The following is a 15527-nucleotide window of genomic DNA, read 5'->3' on the forward strand; positions in this document are numbered from 1 at the left end:
ATACAGCTATGATTTTCATACGCCATATTAATAAAATTATTTATTGCTTTTAAGAAATCTGAAAATATAGCTGAGGCTTTTCATTTCTCGGCCGGGGGAGGGGGGGGGGCTTAAAATTATTATTTTTGCTGAAATATTTGGGACTGTCCTTGCAATTATAGCATTACGTTTATGGGGCGGGACGGGGATGGAATGTAAATCCCGCTACTTTTATATATGGATTGAGCCTACAGAAGCTGCTGGCAAGGAGTGTTTTACCATATTTGATTACTTTTTATGAATTTTGAGCAAACGTTTAAGTCGATATGTTTTTTTGGACTTGGGTCTGTAAATTGTATAATATGCGGTCATTGTTCGTGCAGTCTATTACTCGTGCCTATTTCACGCAATGTCTCCTGGACTCTATAATCCATCTGATGTATTTTAGATTCATTTAGCAAATTGATGGCTTTTTCACTGTCCTTTCTTCTCCTGGGATATTGATATTGGAGGCACCAAAATACATTTTACAGTCTCTTTATTTTGGTTCATGTATCGAGTAGACTTCACGAGTCATGTTTCCTCTGATGTTAGAGCCAGACAATCCCAGAGTTCACAGCTCACTAAATAAATGTAGCTATAACTACTTTCGGGGTCTGACTCGCTATAATCTCTTGAATTGCTTGGATTATAGCTCAAACTTCACCTGTCTAAAATGAACAGTTGTCAGGTAGCCTTGCTTTCAGCGTGATCATTTGCCTCCGGAAAATTGGTACGACTGATCAATCAATCAATCAGTCTAGAATTTAAGTTATGTACGGCCAATACATGTTGGCCTTTTACGCCTCAAGAACATACTCAAAGAATATTTCTTAAATATTCGTCAAGGGACAACAGGAACCACCACTCGGCGACCTGATACCACTGCTGCATGAAAACATGTACTTCAGGTATCAACATTGTATGCTGACATACTAAAAAGATTTTGTAGAATGGAAACAGCCCATTCCATATTTTAATGTATTCACCGCATGCTACCTAATTTTCATGTTTAGGCGCTGATAATCACAAGTTCGGTTGGAGGCTCATAATATTAACTGATTCTATCTGAAATGCTACAGATCTACTAACGTTCGCATTCTGCCCAATTGTATAATTTCGGGCCATACCCTACAACCAATTGTGCGTAAGTCATATATGGTAATTAGCATCACCAGTTTTAAAATGTATTACTCTCTGATACTTTAAAATTCAGTGTACATAGTACATACGTCTTTGGAGATAATAGTAAAACAGTAATATGACTTACTGACCCATTAAATTGAATGTTCCTAATTAGTTATTATTCAAATACTCTTTTCAAACTGTGATTGAACGAACCATATTTGAATGTTAAAGAAGTTACTATAGACATGGGGATTCACGCCAAAGTGAACACCTTTAGGCGTTTTATGCAGTTATTTTCAGCCTTTAAAAGGACTGAATTTTTATTACAGAATGCAGGAACTGAAAAAGCTTCAGATGGTCGGGCGGTATAAATTTGTGTTACATGCATCTCTTAGAGCTGTTTGGAGTGACCAGGTGAATACTCACGAGGTCATTCGATGGCAGCCAAACAGGGATAGATCAGGAAGGATTCCTGAGTGATTCGATAAGCGTATCTAAACTCAGCGTCACTTAGGAGACTTGATAAATATAATATTTTCCCAAGACAATGCCTGGAACAAGTTGGAAAATTTATTTTGTTGAGTCGTCCTTCCTTCTTTTATTCTCTTGGATGCTGCAATGACGAGCGGGAATACTTGCTCGTGTTTTGGGGCTGCTTTTCGATCACCAGTTAATTCTCCCATTCCGTATTCGACAGCCTTGTCTCTAGGGTACACTACCCCATACTTATTTAGAGTTGGCATTATCGGCTCCTTCTGTTGAGGCTTTTTGTTGCCGTTGTCTTTTCCCACTATGCTGATTGTTCACCATGATTTTTCCTCTACGGTTTGGTGTTTATTGTGTATGTTTTCTCTCTTCTTCATTTCAACTGGTTGTCTCTTGGTGTCATTTTGCATTTTTAAGTTATGTTCTCATGTACACCCCATTGCCTGTCCCCCTGATGACTTAGTGCTGTAGTTGGCATTAGAGTCCTGACCCAGCTTCAGAATTTTAGTTTGGGGGATGTAGTTGTTCTAGTTGGATGTATTGTTGTTTGTGGGTTCCACTTCAGGCGATCGTATTATCTTACAACTTCGGGCCTAATCCTTTGATTGCATTCAGGGCCTGTGTGGTAATCATCATTTCCATCTATGGCACTATTGACGCTGTGTCTTGTTATCCACTCTGTTATCCGAAGACTTAGTACTACTGGAGAACGCGTCTATTTATATGCCTGAAGCAAGGACGTGAAAACATCATGTCTCACAGAAAATACAATTCACTCCAAAAATTCACAACAACAAAACAAATTTCGTAATTACCATAATAAACCTACTTTTATTATTTTACATAGGTTTACATTATTAATATGTATCAAAAACCACTATAACGGACAAGCATATGTATCAAAAGGGTATGGAGTTTTTGACAGGGATATTCACTGACATACCAAAACATACAAAAATACCCTATCGCAAAATGGGTAGAAAGTGTTTATAGACACACTACTATACCCATGCAAGCAAAGAAAAGAAAAGGAAAATCGGTTTTAAGTTTGCGTTGTTGTCAACATAGACATAGACAAAAATAATACATACAACCACAAAACATGCAAACACTATCATTGTTGGAAAATCTATTTGTATCGTCTTTTCTATGTGGGTACCTCTTAAAAAGGCCATTTGACTTCCGCGCTACTACAGTTGGTTATGGAAGCTCAAGATTTGTGTGGTGCAGCTAAATGAAATGTACATTTAGCACAAGTTCGACTATATTAGGAAGAATAATTGACACACACGTTCCACAAATCCGTTCGACGAATATTTTCCAGACGTCTAACCAAAGTACAAGCTATATATTATCAATAGCAAGCTAATTTAGGTCAGACTTCTCACTTGGCCTCGTACAAGGGTAGATACAAGTATTTGTTTGGGACATTCGTTCGATTTCTGAAGCTAGTTTAGACTTAGTAACCGTTTTAGCTGATTTTAATGAAGGTAGTTATCACCCTCCACGACTGCAAACACACAAAACACTGAATTTCAGAACCAACCTTTTCCCAAAGCTATTGAAAATGACGCCCCCTAAAACGGAATGATAGTGTTTGATTCATTGTTTGGAATGTCGCATACTGTCCAATAAGAAACGAGAAAATTTAAAACAATAAGATTGGTTTCGCTTTTAAAATACCCAACGAACCTTTGATAAAGGTTATTTACCAACTGATCCAAATCAAATAGCATATCATCCACTGTCCAATGTGATCAGAATTTTTTATAAGCATTTAGACAACAGAAAACAATAGGCTGACCTAAATGAAATAATCCGTTGGTAAATATTTAAATGATACATACAATGGCTGTACGGTAAGTGCTTATTAACATTGGGAAGCATTTAGCCGCCAGAGGAAATGATGATTACCACACAGGCCCACAATGTTATTATGCTCCTCCACCTCCTCTTCCTCCTCCTCCTCGTCCTCCTCCTCCTAATACTACTACTATTATTACTACTACAACGGCTAGTGTCACTACTACGAAAACTACTACTAATATTACTACTATTACTAATTACTGTTACTACGACTACTACCTGTGCGTATGCTACTACAAATAATAATAATAATAATAAGCACGAACAACTAACTTGCAATAACAAGACCAATGCGACACATTTTGTAACATGAGGATTCATGTGCAATGTTATTGAACTATAAGTACTTGATGATCAATCGAACTTGAAGGTCATGCGTAGTGACCCAATCCCTAGGGATCAAACAAGATTATAAAAGAAAATGTATATGGATAACAGCTGGGAACGTTTCAGCGTACAGACGAATTATATGATATTGATATTACAAATATAAAGATTAGACTCCACAATGTCATAGCAGGATTCACGAATACCCTGACATGTATGTAGGTATCAGTTTTAAAGATTGTGATATACAAACACATATGTATATCATTCATATCTGATATGTTTTCAGAAAACAATGATCTTTTAACAAATATGTATATCCAGTCTATGCCTTTTTTTCAAATACACAGACTTGTTCAACGGATGAAGTTCATAAACGGATACTGGCATTTGTTCCATTGTTTTCTTTCTCTTTGTTTTATTTATACTTTTTATGTAACATAGTTTGGCTTTGTTCTTTTCCTAAGAACTATCGAAGATATAAGTATACTACGATTCACTGCAATAGAACATGTAAATTGTTTTTTTAAATGTGTTTTCAGATATGTCTTTATTAATTGCTCACTTCCAAGTCAAATAAAATTTAAAGAGGTAAGAATTGAGCGGGAATATTTGCTTAAATATATATCATAATCTAAAACTAACAATGTATATCCTGTGTAGAAATGTTTTTTTTTTTTTCAAATATGGTTTGCTTCTGTATGTCGTATGTAATTCAAAAATATGGATATTATGTTTAAATCTTGCCAAAAGAACTAAGATAAATAAAACTACATATTTTCAGATAAAGCAAATGATAAATTCTGCCTTCAAACCTTTGTTTAAAGTTCATTATTAAGTACTCTCTATGTTACATCAAATTAATTCCACTTGTCGGTATGAAAACTACAAACAGGATAAACAAATAAAATAATAAAAATCAATTATCAACATGACATTTCTGTGAAGATTTGCAGTGACTTGTTTTACTTAAATGACAAGTGCACTATACATTTGAAATGCGGCTAGAGAGTGTTTACAATGTTAGATGGAAAATGTAATCGCTATATTACCGTCTTTGTGCAGAATCTGGGTGTATGTCATTCATTACAGATATTACAATTTGATGTGGCATTCACATGTGCATTAGCTATATTCAGAAAAAGTACAATGTGCTACAATAGCCGGTCATGAACGAAAGACAAGGAATGCCTTATAGGAGTATATCTCTCACATTATAATATATGCTTTACGTGTGGATTGCATGGTCGGATTGGACTAATTGCACTGAACTATGCAGTAATAACATCCGTATTGGCGTGCGAAACTGTACTAATGACGAATACACAAAACTAAAAAGCGATTGCCAGGGAGTCAGCGTGTAGTCGTTACCATGCCCGAAAATCAACTGCACAAGTCAAGGTAATACCATGGTACAAATTGCACCAATAACTGACAAACGTATATATGTTAAGAATGAAAACAATCTGATATCATGTAAAATGTTAAAATTTGCTGATGAACAAGATACACTCAAAATTTATCGTCGTCGGTTTCATAGTTTGTATATAGGGAATTCTTAGAAATCAAGAAAAGATAGAAAAGACATTATTGATGAATCCATAATGTATTGGCTTGGTGAATGTAATAAGAGAAATTTAGGGAAAAAAAACTCTAGATACAAACGTACATGGCACCAACCATTTTTTGCTTTTTATACTTTTTTTAATTTTGAACTGCTATGCGTCATTCAACATTTCAGTGATGACCACGAACCCTCCTGGTAAGTTTACCGTATACAGTATTTTTTAAACTTCCTAAAGGGTTAAAAAGAGTTCAAAAGAAGAATGCAGAAGAACAAAGTGAACAATTTATTTTAAAAATTGAATATTTTGAGCAATAATTATGTCACTTAAAGTACCATTCCAACAGATACCAAAGTTTACATCAGTTAGTATGACGCATAGGTGTAATATGCCGGTACAATATCCACCAGACACTGGTTTACGATACATTAGGTAGGGCAAGTATCTCCACGTTTGTCCTTGACAACATATACTATTAATGCCACAAAGACGATATGAAAAAGACACTGACCATTCTTTGACTTCTGTACATTGTTTTTTAACTGGTACACATCTTCCAACATTTCATTTTCAGCGATGACCACGAAGCTTCCTGGCAAGTTTACATTATCTTTCTTCTAATGCCTTTCTAAACGGCAAAACCGTCAAATAAAGAAAGACAACAATAACTACTTTCTTTTGCAATTGAATATTAACATCAACAGCACTCACACCAATTTTATCATTCCAACAGGTCACCTAGGCGTAGATCAATCATTGCTATTTACAGGTTTAATATTTTGGTACACTATTACCATTGACAATGTTAATGAACAATACAACGTCAGTGCATCCTACCTCTTGCTAGCATACGAAGACCGAAACAAAATTTTGAAGAAAGACCATGAGGATTGACACTGTATTTCAGCCATTGACGATTTTTTTTTATTGTACTCTGCATATATTACCGGTAGAAACTTCGTTTACTTTTAATTTTTAATTACTTTTCATGAATAATGTGCTATGCTGAACATTACGATATATGTTCCTAAAAGCAAACATAATGCAAGGGTTTTCTCTGGTATCAAACTATATGATTAATGATTCTGTTTTTAAGATTCTTGGAACAATTGGTCTTCCTGGACAATTTGTACGGTGACATGTGGCGGAGGTGTCAAATATAGAAGCAGAAATTGTATTACTTACGATCAAATTCAGACCAATGACTGCAGTGGCACATCAGTGGAAACTGAAATGTGTAACAATAATGTTTGTGTACGTAAGTAACGAAAGAGCAAGCTAATTCTACAAACCACCGTACACCTGTGATGAAGGTCATAGTTTTGTTTGTCCTTTATTTCATGCATTTATATTAGGCTGCACAAGACGAATGCCACGGTGACACAAAGACTTAAACCTTGTAGGTTTACTAGAATTTGTTTTCTCAAGTTTTTAACATTTATTAAGTTTCTGAGATCTCGTGAAGATCATGAAACTACTGTTAATCGACATAAATATGGCTTTATAAATTGTGAATTGATTAATTGTTTTATTTGATAAAATAGCAATCTAGATATTTGTATGCGCAAATATTTGTACCAGACGAAATTTAAGCTTTTAATTGAATATTTTGGGCGCTGACGTCGGCCATACAGTTCTAAGTCCACATCTTAAAAAGTAATGAAAGTCGTTTATCTCGTGTACTAACAGCTGCCTCGTTCTGACAGTAAAAGAAGTAGACCACACCATGACGTAAAATCTGCGTCTTCCTTACACAGTAATCTAAGTCGGCCATACAGTGTATAAAAGTGTATTTATTTCTTTCTGAGTATTGCACAATGAATAACAGCATTTCACACGTTCTGGAATAATCGCATTGAATGGAAGTAAATCCTTCCAACAACTAATCTCAAGCTTTCCTACGTGTTTTTAACTCCTCTTTCCTCTTTATTTTTACAGCTTTGAAATTAGAAAATAATGTGAGTCTTTCATGATACCTGATAATTATATCCACTTCCTACAGTTTAAAAAAAAATATTTTACTTAGTCTGCAAGTCAATGAGTAGGCTAATGCAATTAACTGACGTTTTTGTAATCTCCAAATTACTCAGACCGTACTTAATATGGTTATAGAATTTCTAGTCTTAAACATAACGTCAGTTCACCATTAATGATGCAGATAATGCGGCAATTGCCTTCATTAAATGAAATTCTTTCTGTTATTTTAAAGTTGGAAAACAAAATGTGCTTAAATACCATAAACAAGTTTATATTCAACCTATGCTGAAAATTAAATTAATAGCAACATTACTTAGTAATGGCGACACAAAAATTATTTCTCATTATGCTTCCGATTTTACTGTTCAGCTCACCCATCGATTTGTCTACATTATTATATAGCATTTGGTTCCTTCAGCCTCTCAAAACATCAATGGACCAATGTTAGACATTCTTCTGAAAGTGGTGTGATACAAAAGCTTTTGAAATATGTCGAAGTTATGGCTATCCGCTATACAATTTGGATACGTTTAATAAAACCACAAGAAGAACAAACGTACAACTGATGTAAATCCTTACAATTGTTATAAAACCTCTTCTTTTGAGTAGAAATTGATTAATATTGAGGATATTAATAATTTTATATTTTAACAAATTATTTCTTTTTAGGCTTATTACTAAATATTTAACAGCTCATAAACGACTTGTTATTACAAATGGCGCAATAACATTTAAGTCAAATATAAAAGAGTCCATTATATAACAAATAAATTGTACGAATAAAAATTAATTCTAAAAAGCTCTGAGATGTATTTTTACATAGAAAGCACTTACCTGCATTCTTTCTAGAAAGCACTATACGGTGTTTGTTACTAAAACGCACTCTACATTATTTGTTTCAAGAAGCCATCATCAGTATTTGTATCTAAAAGCACCCACTAAACAGGTTTGTTTTGTTTGCTAAAAGCGTTAAACTGTAACAGTATTTTTTTCTAAAAAGTACGTAACATTATTTGGTTATAACAACACTAAATAGTATTGTTTCTATGGAACAATGAACAAACTTTCCTTTAAAAAGCACGTAACAGTGATTGTTTAAAAAAAACACTGAACAATATTTACCCAATTTAAGACAAGGCACTCTGCCACAAAACCTTTTTTAAGCTATACAACAATGCGTAATCGTCATTAAGTTTGTGTGGTGTGATTTGGATTTTTAACATAGCTTTAAAAACTCTTCAGTCATAGCGCTACGATGTCTGCAGCGTGACAGTTTATAGTGATGTCTAGCACAAGGGCATCATGCCGCAGACATGTAGCATGATGTCCCACACCGTCACATTATCCTGACACCAGGCTGACCAGTCCTAACACTAACCTCTTAATGCTGAGCGCCAAGCAAGGCAGCTGTTAGTACCATTTTTGTAAGTCTTTGGTATGACTCGGCCAGGAGTCGAACCCACGATCTCCAGCATACGAGGCATTAAGTTTGACAACTACCAATAAAATGCCTTTATTACCTTTTCTTTCAAAAGAGCACTGGCAGAACTTCACAATAACGGACAGAAATCATCGAAATATACAAACCCTTTAGTTTTGTTCAAATGCCGCCATTTTTGTAACCGTGTCAATTCTTCTTAGACACTGCTTACTAGAATTATGCATTTACGAGAAGAAAAAAAATATAAACGCCTACTTTAAAACAACAACTTAGATTTGATATAACCGAAATTTATAGAAGCATTTTAACACAAATGCCTTATAACGGTGTATAAATGATATCAAACAGTCATCAAATATGGCTGCCATTACTAAGAAAATCCTTAGCAAATTTTCTTACGAACCACAGAAAAGATTTGGACCAAAATGCAATAGAAAGAACCTTTGAAATTAAGGCCTTATGCAGGTGGTAAACTGATGTCCTAACAATCTGGGGTTTTGTCTGCAATTCAATTAAACGTATGCATAGTCCATTTCATAATATTTCTTTGGGGGAGGGGCATCTGTGCTCCAACCACAATACTAGCCAAAGCACATGCCATGAACAATGCATTTATATTGTCCGCTCCATCGGAAAGGTCACCGCCTTTGTTCAAAATTATATTCGAAGTGTATCATTGCTACAAATAATACTATAGGTAGCCATTGTTCTCGTCGTTACAACGATGACTATCGGTACTCACCGTTCCCATCATATCAACAATAACAATCGGAAATTCATTAAGGTTGCGACTCTTACGTAAGCTGTTACTGGTGCACAAGTTACAGAATATTATGATTCGATGTCTGGCATAGATGCATGTGCGTGTATGTATTTGGTTTATTACGCTAAGTTACAAAGTGAAAATGTTAGATAAACTTACAGCATTCTGTATTAAATTAGATCCCAAATAATCTTTAAAGTCCTATCACATGTCCATATGTATGTATGTATATATATATATATATATATATATATATATATATATATATATATATATATATATATATATATATATATATATATATGGGGTGGGGGTTTACGTTTATATATGCAAGCACGCGTACAAGCAAATAAACAAACTCAAGTTACAAACGACAGAATAGTCTGTCATGCAAACACTTTAACACAACTGATCATTTTAGTCGGCGAGACTTGATTTGAAGGAAACTGACAAGTCTCAGTTCGCAACATGTGCGAAACCAGCCCAAGCACTTGCGGAATCATTTTCTATCGATTCCTTTTCTAAGACACTAAGCAACAAAAGACGATAACAATCTGAAATGGCCAGAACAAATGTTCCTTATTTGGATGGTGTAAGTACGTGATTCAGTATAATCAGGGCAGTAGAGAGAGATGACGTGCCCTAGGGTAAGAAAACCCAAGCATATCCTAGTTCTTGTTCAAATAAAACTTTTATAAAATTAAAAAGGGTTGTTATTCTCAGGCCCCCATACGGGCCTGGGCCACGGAGATATATCCTCGGTTGCGCACCTCCCCCTTCTTGTTACCTGTACTTAATTGCCTAATTTTCGTCTCTTTATCCTGAATTTAATATCTTTGGACCCAGCTTTTTCTTAAAACTTGTACATAAATGAGTTGGTACAAATATATGCCTGTAAAATATAAAATATGAAAGATGCCTTCAAATAGAACTACATGCATTTTTACATATCATATGAAGGTTGTACAGAAATATGGCAATCAATAGCAAATTAATGGCAGAAAAATTTAATGGCATTTTGAACGTGACGATCCATTTTCCTTTGCGATTTCATTTTATGCCACAGACACTGACAGTTGGAGTTCCTGGAACGGATGGACTGCATGCACAGCCTCGTGTGGTGGTGGTCACCAATTTAGAGAGAGACATTGCCAACGGTCAAGTGGCTCCACGGCTAAAGACTGCCCAGGGATGTCCATAGAGAGCCAAATATGTGCTACCGAAGATTGCGCAGGTAACTGAGTTGCATATATATATATATATATATATATATATATATATATATATATATATATATATATATATATATACGATTTTGTTATCATTCCATTTATTTGTACGGTTGCTCATGCTCATTTAAGCAATTTTATTTTTATTGTTTCTACTTCAAGTTAAGAAAAATAATATTTTATTTCAAATTATTTCAGATTTGCCAATTCCAATAAAATATAAAGTACAGAAAGTTGAATATTTCTTACAGGTGTTTTGGGTGAATGGCTGAGTTGGACATCTTGTCCTTCGACTTGTGGTGCCGGCATTCAGTTCCGAGAACGCTTCTGTAATTATCCTGGAACTACCAATATTTCTAAGAACTGCCACGGTGAGACGGTCGAGCAGAAGGTTTGCCACTTAATGGATTGCCCAGGTGGGATGATGAATAGCAAATTGCATTTATTATTTCCTTGATTGCATTGAACAGACGTAATCACATCTAAAGCGGAATATATGCATGCATTCACTGATGTAAAGATTCATTCATGTCCATGAGACAAAGGAATTTCACTTGTATGTCAGAAACTTGCACATGTTGCGAGATGTAGGTAACATGACCATTTCTTTGTGTCAAAGGTCACGGCTGATGTGGATGAGCTATTTATTGAATGTCAAGCCAGGTGATAGGGCAAAATGTTTATACAGAATGTACTGAATTTGTGTGCGTGCATATGTGCGTACATGTGGATATTTCTCGTTTAATGAGTAATAGTAAAACAATTACGCATCCATTCACCCTCTTACCATTTAGGCATTAACTACTACTTGGCATTTACATGAACGCTTAATATTATATTATATTATATTATATTATATTATATTATATTATTTATATATATATATATATATATATATATATATATATATATATATATATATATCTTAGTGGATGGAATGTGGGGTCATTGGGGAGAGTGGGGAGAGTGTCTGGCAGGAAGACAAATGAGGTCCAGAAAGTGTGACGGTCCATCCCCTCAGCATGGCGGGAAGGAGTGCTATACAGATAATAACGCTGGGGATGTAGAGACACGCACATGTAATGGTAGGGGCAACTAAATTATCATGTTAATTAAACATTGTAATAGGAAACTAAAACACCCGGTTAATTAAAGATGGTATGGGCAACTAAAGCAGCAGGTTATTTAAGATAGTATGTGTAAATAAAGTCACGAGTCATTTAATGCCGGCATTGGAAAATACTGTTGCAGTTTATTTTAAAATTGTTTGTGCAAAATAAAGCAGCAAATTATTTAAAGATGCTCTGGCAAATAATGTCTCTGGTTTTTTAAATTTGGTTTGGTCAAATAATTTCCCAGGTTATTTAAATTTGGTTTGGTCAAAAAATGTCCCCGGTTTATTAAATTTGGTATGGTCAAAATAATGCACCAGGATATTTACATTTGTTATGGCCAAAATATTGTCCAAGGTTATTTAAATTTGGTATGGCCAAAATATTGCCCCAGGTTATTTAAATTTGGTATGGCCTAAATATTGCCCCAATCTTATTAAATTTGGTATGGCTAAAATATTGCCCAATGTTATTTAAATTTGGTATGGCCAAAATAATGCCCCAGGATATTTAAATTTGGTATTGCCAAAATAATGCCCCAGGATTATTAGATTTGGTATAATTTCCCAGGTTATCTAACTTGGGCATGGCCAAAATATTGCCCCAGGTTTATTAAATTTGGTATTGCCAAAATAATGCCCCAGGATTATTAGATTTGGTATGGCCAAAATATTGCCCAGGTTATTTAAATTTGGCATGGTCTAAATATTGCCCCAGGTTTATTAAATTTGGTATGGTCGAAATATTCCCCAAGGTTATTTAAATTTGGTATGGCCAAAATATTGCCCCAGGTTATTTAAATTTGGTATGGCCAAATAATGTCCCAGGATATACAAATCTGGTATTTGCAAATGAAACACTAGTGTATTTAAATATTACTTTAAATTAGAAGTGTGTTGTTTTGATTCTTTATAAGGAAAGGCACTCACATTCACACACGTTAATGAAGTAATAACCTTGAAAAATACTTATGAAACATCATCTAGGTCGATTAATCAAAACTTTTGTTCTTGGAATTTGCCTTACTTTTCATACGGTGTCAATGGCTGGAAAAGGCTTACTTACAATACCTCTGTATTTTACAGCCATTACAACTCCTGCTCCCAGAGTGTTGGAACCCCCGATAATCTACGGTAACGCGTCCACGGTGTCAGGTGGAAACGTGTCTTTGCTATGTTTGACCACCATAGCAGGTGTCAGTGTCAAGTGGTACTATAAAGAGGTATATGTGTGCGATGTATTTTGAGTTCTCAGGCTGCAAATCATCTACACTTCGATTCAACCACTCTGTCAATATGATTGAAACAATTTTAATTTGCTCATTCCCAGAGATATGAAAATGAAATCTTGCAAGTTACCTTTTAATTTTAGAGAGACCGTGAGGTATTTACTACTTGAACTGAAAATCATGCAAAATAACTATGTATGATGTAAGATATCGATATGCCTTATACAAAGCGTATGTTACACAACAATCAGAGGTTGCAAGCAGTTTGGCTTCAAATTTCGTGTTGTCGGTAATAACGGATCCCTCCTGAAATTCATCAGATATAGTTTTACATTAGTCAGGTAATGGTTTACTTTCCAAATTGGTCACATGTAGTCATTTCTAACATAACTCAATAACGCAACGCTTGCACATATAGAACAATTCACAAATTCCAGAGAAATTAACTATGTGGACATATTATATTCTCACTGAAGCAGAAGAAAAGAATTACCTCATTTTAATGATATATTTAAATTGCTGTATAAATGCTACTTATATCATACCATTTGTCAACTCAGGATATTATATTATATTATGTTATATGAGATGATATTATATTATATTGTATTATATTACATTATATTATATTATATTATATTATATTATATTATATTAAGTATAACAATATAAAACATTATCCTTCACTCTGTAGAATGAAAGTTTACCACTTTACGCGGTTCAGCCAGAAGGCACGACACATCTGATAATCACGGATGCCAATGTACACAACACTGGCACATATACGTGCCTTATCGCAGACAAGGAACTTTCTGCAAAAGCTCATCAAGAAGTAACTATGGCAGAATGTAAGAGGCGTTTTAAGACATACCGTTTCATTTTTTTTTCCGTCTTTCATAGATACTTTCTAGTATCTAAAAGTTCCTAGAGATGTCAGATTGATTGTATAAAGATGAATACAAGATGAATAAATGAACTACCTGAATTTTGTAGCAAAACTACAAGTGGACAAATGATGAAAGCGAACGCTACTCTACTTATTAGTACGTGTTCCTATGCAATGGCCAGTCTCCCTTTTACATATACTCGTACGAACTTTATACTTATACGGCTTCTTCCATATATATGTACGTACTGTATATTTACATGGCATTTTCCATGTATTATTACGCACTGCATGGTTATACGACCTTTTCCATGTATTCGTTTGTACTTTTTATTATTATACGGTCTTTTCCATGTATTCGTATGTACTGTATATTATACGGCTTTTCCCATGTATTCGTACGTGCTGTATATTATACGGCCTTTTCCATGTATTTGTATGTACTGTGTATTATACGGCCTTTTCCATGTATTCGAACGTACTGCATACTTATATGTCATTTTTCCAAGCATTCGTACGTACTCCTCAATGGAAAGTTCCATTTTAAAATACACAGCCATTTGCTCATCACGTGACATTCCGCCATTACTATAGTGAAATCGCAGAACGTTCTGTACAGTGGAGGCTATTAATTGTACAGATTAACTGTAAATATCACTAATTTCCACACGAATTAAGTTTCACAGCAACCGCTGTCAAAACAATATTTAGCGAACTGATTAACCTAAAGTTCTAATTTTGTTACGCTTTAGAACTTTTCCTTAGTAGTTTTTTTTTATAATTGGTTTGTTTATATCCCATGGTTCATTTTATAGTTTAATTTTTTATTGTCATCATTTGTCTTTCGTAGTGTTAAATATGTTGAATTATATAACGAATCTTGTCAAGTTGTTTTCATGCAATTTGTTCAGGTAATTGTTTTCGTTTGGTCGTTATCAATCGCGCCAACTAAAATATATAATACTTTTCATACCTTCACCCTTCCTCACCTGTTTTCTCGTTCACTAGTTATAATACGTGTGTTAAAAGAATATATATATATATATATATATATATATATATATATATATATATATATATATATATATATATATATATATATATATATTTTATCAAAAATAATCTAGCACGCATCTATCCGGTCAATATTTTATGATTTTCCCAGCCGCTGCGAAGATAATTTCATTGACGGCACAACCACCACATATATCGGATGGGACAACTGTACAGCTTGAATGCAAAGCTTTAGGTTACCCGGAGCCTATCATACGCTGGGGATATAAAGATGTAGGCTAACAAAAATTACTACTACTATTACTACTACTACTACTAATAAGAATAATAATAATAATAGCATCATACATAAATCTGTATGAATAAGAAATTTAAAATGAAAACAACTTTTATAGAAAACATACATGTCAATTACATGTTTCAGGCAAGGACGTAAATACATACATAGAAAGACAGAGAAACTGTTTTATACGTAGGTAGGTAGATA

The 15527-nt window shown here is 34.3% G+C and overlaps 2 protein-coding genes across 3 annotated transcripts in view; both read left to right on the top strand.

The window, feature by feature from the left end:
• LOC149793057 (uncharacterized) overlaps nt 1–6011 on the top strand; it is a 29956-nt gene extending 23945 nt beyond the window's left edge. The window contains exons 4-5 of the mRNA XM_089968902.1: nt 5567–5587; nt 5965–6011. Of these exons, the coding sequence (XP_089825028.1) occupies nt 5567–5587; nt 5965–6011 (68 nt within the window). The remainder of the gene's footprint in view (nt 1–5566; nt 5588–5964) is intronic.
• LOC149793050 (properdin-like) overlaps nt 1–15527 on the top strand; it is a 220677-nt gene that overhangs the window by 204772 nt on the left and 378 nt on the right. Inside the window, exons 2-8 of one of the 2 annotated variants that reach the window (XM_089966281.1) lie at nt 6487–6648; nt 10638–10805; nt 11052–11216; nt 11730–11885; nt 12998–13134; nt 13835–13988; nt 15192–15313. In XM_089966281.1, the coding sequence (XP_089822407.1) occupies nt 6487–6648; nt 10638–10805; nt 11052–11216; nt 11730–11885; nt 12998–13134; nt 13835–13988; nt 15192–15313 (1064 nt within the window). Of the gene's footprint in view, nt 1–6486; nt 6649–10637; nt 10806–11051; nt 11217–11729; nt 11886–12997; nt 13135–13834; nt 13989–15191; nt 15314–15527 lie in introns of those variants that run through there. The other variant, XM_089966283.1, reaches the window with a different exon arrangement.

This window comes from Sinohyriopsis cumingii, chromosome 8 (assembly GCF_028554795.1).
Source record: "Sinohyriopsis cumingii isolate HCF-2022 chromosome 8, ASM2855479v2, whole genome shotgun sequence".
NCBI classification, from domain to species: domain Eukaryota; kingdom Metazoa; phylum Mollusca; class Bivalvia; order Unionida; family Unionidae; genus Sinohyriopsis; species Sinohyriopsis cumingii.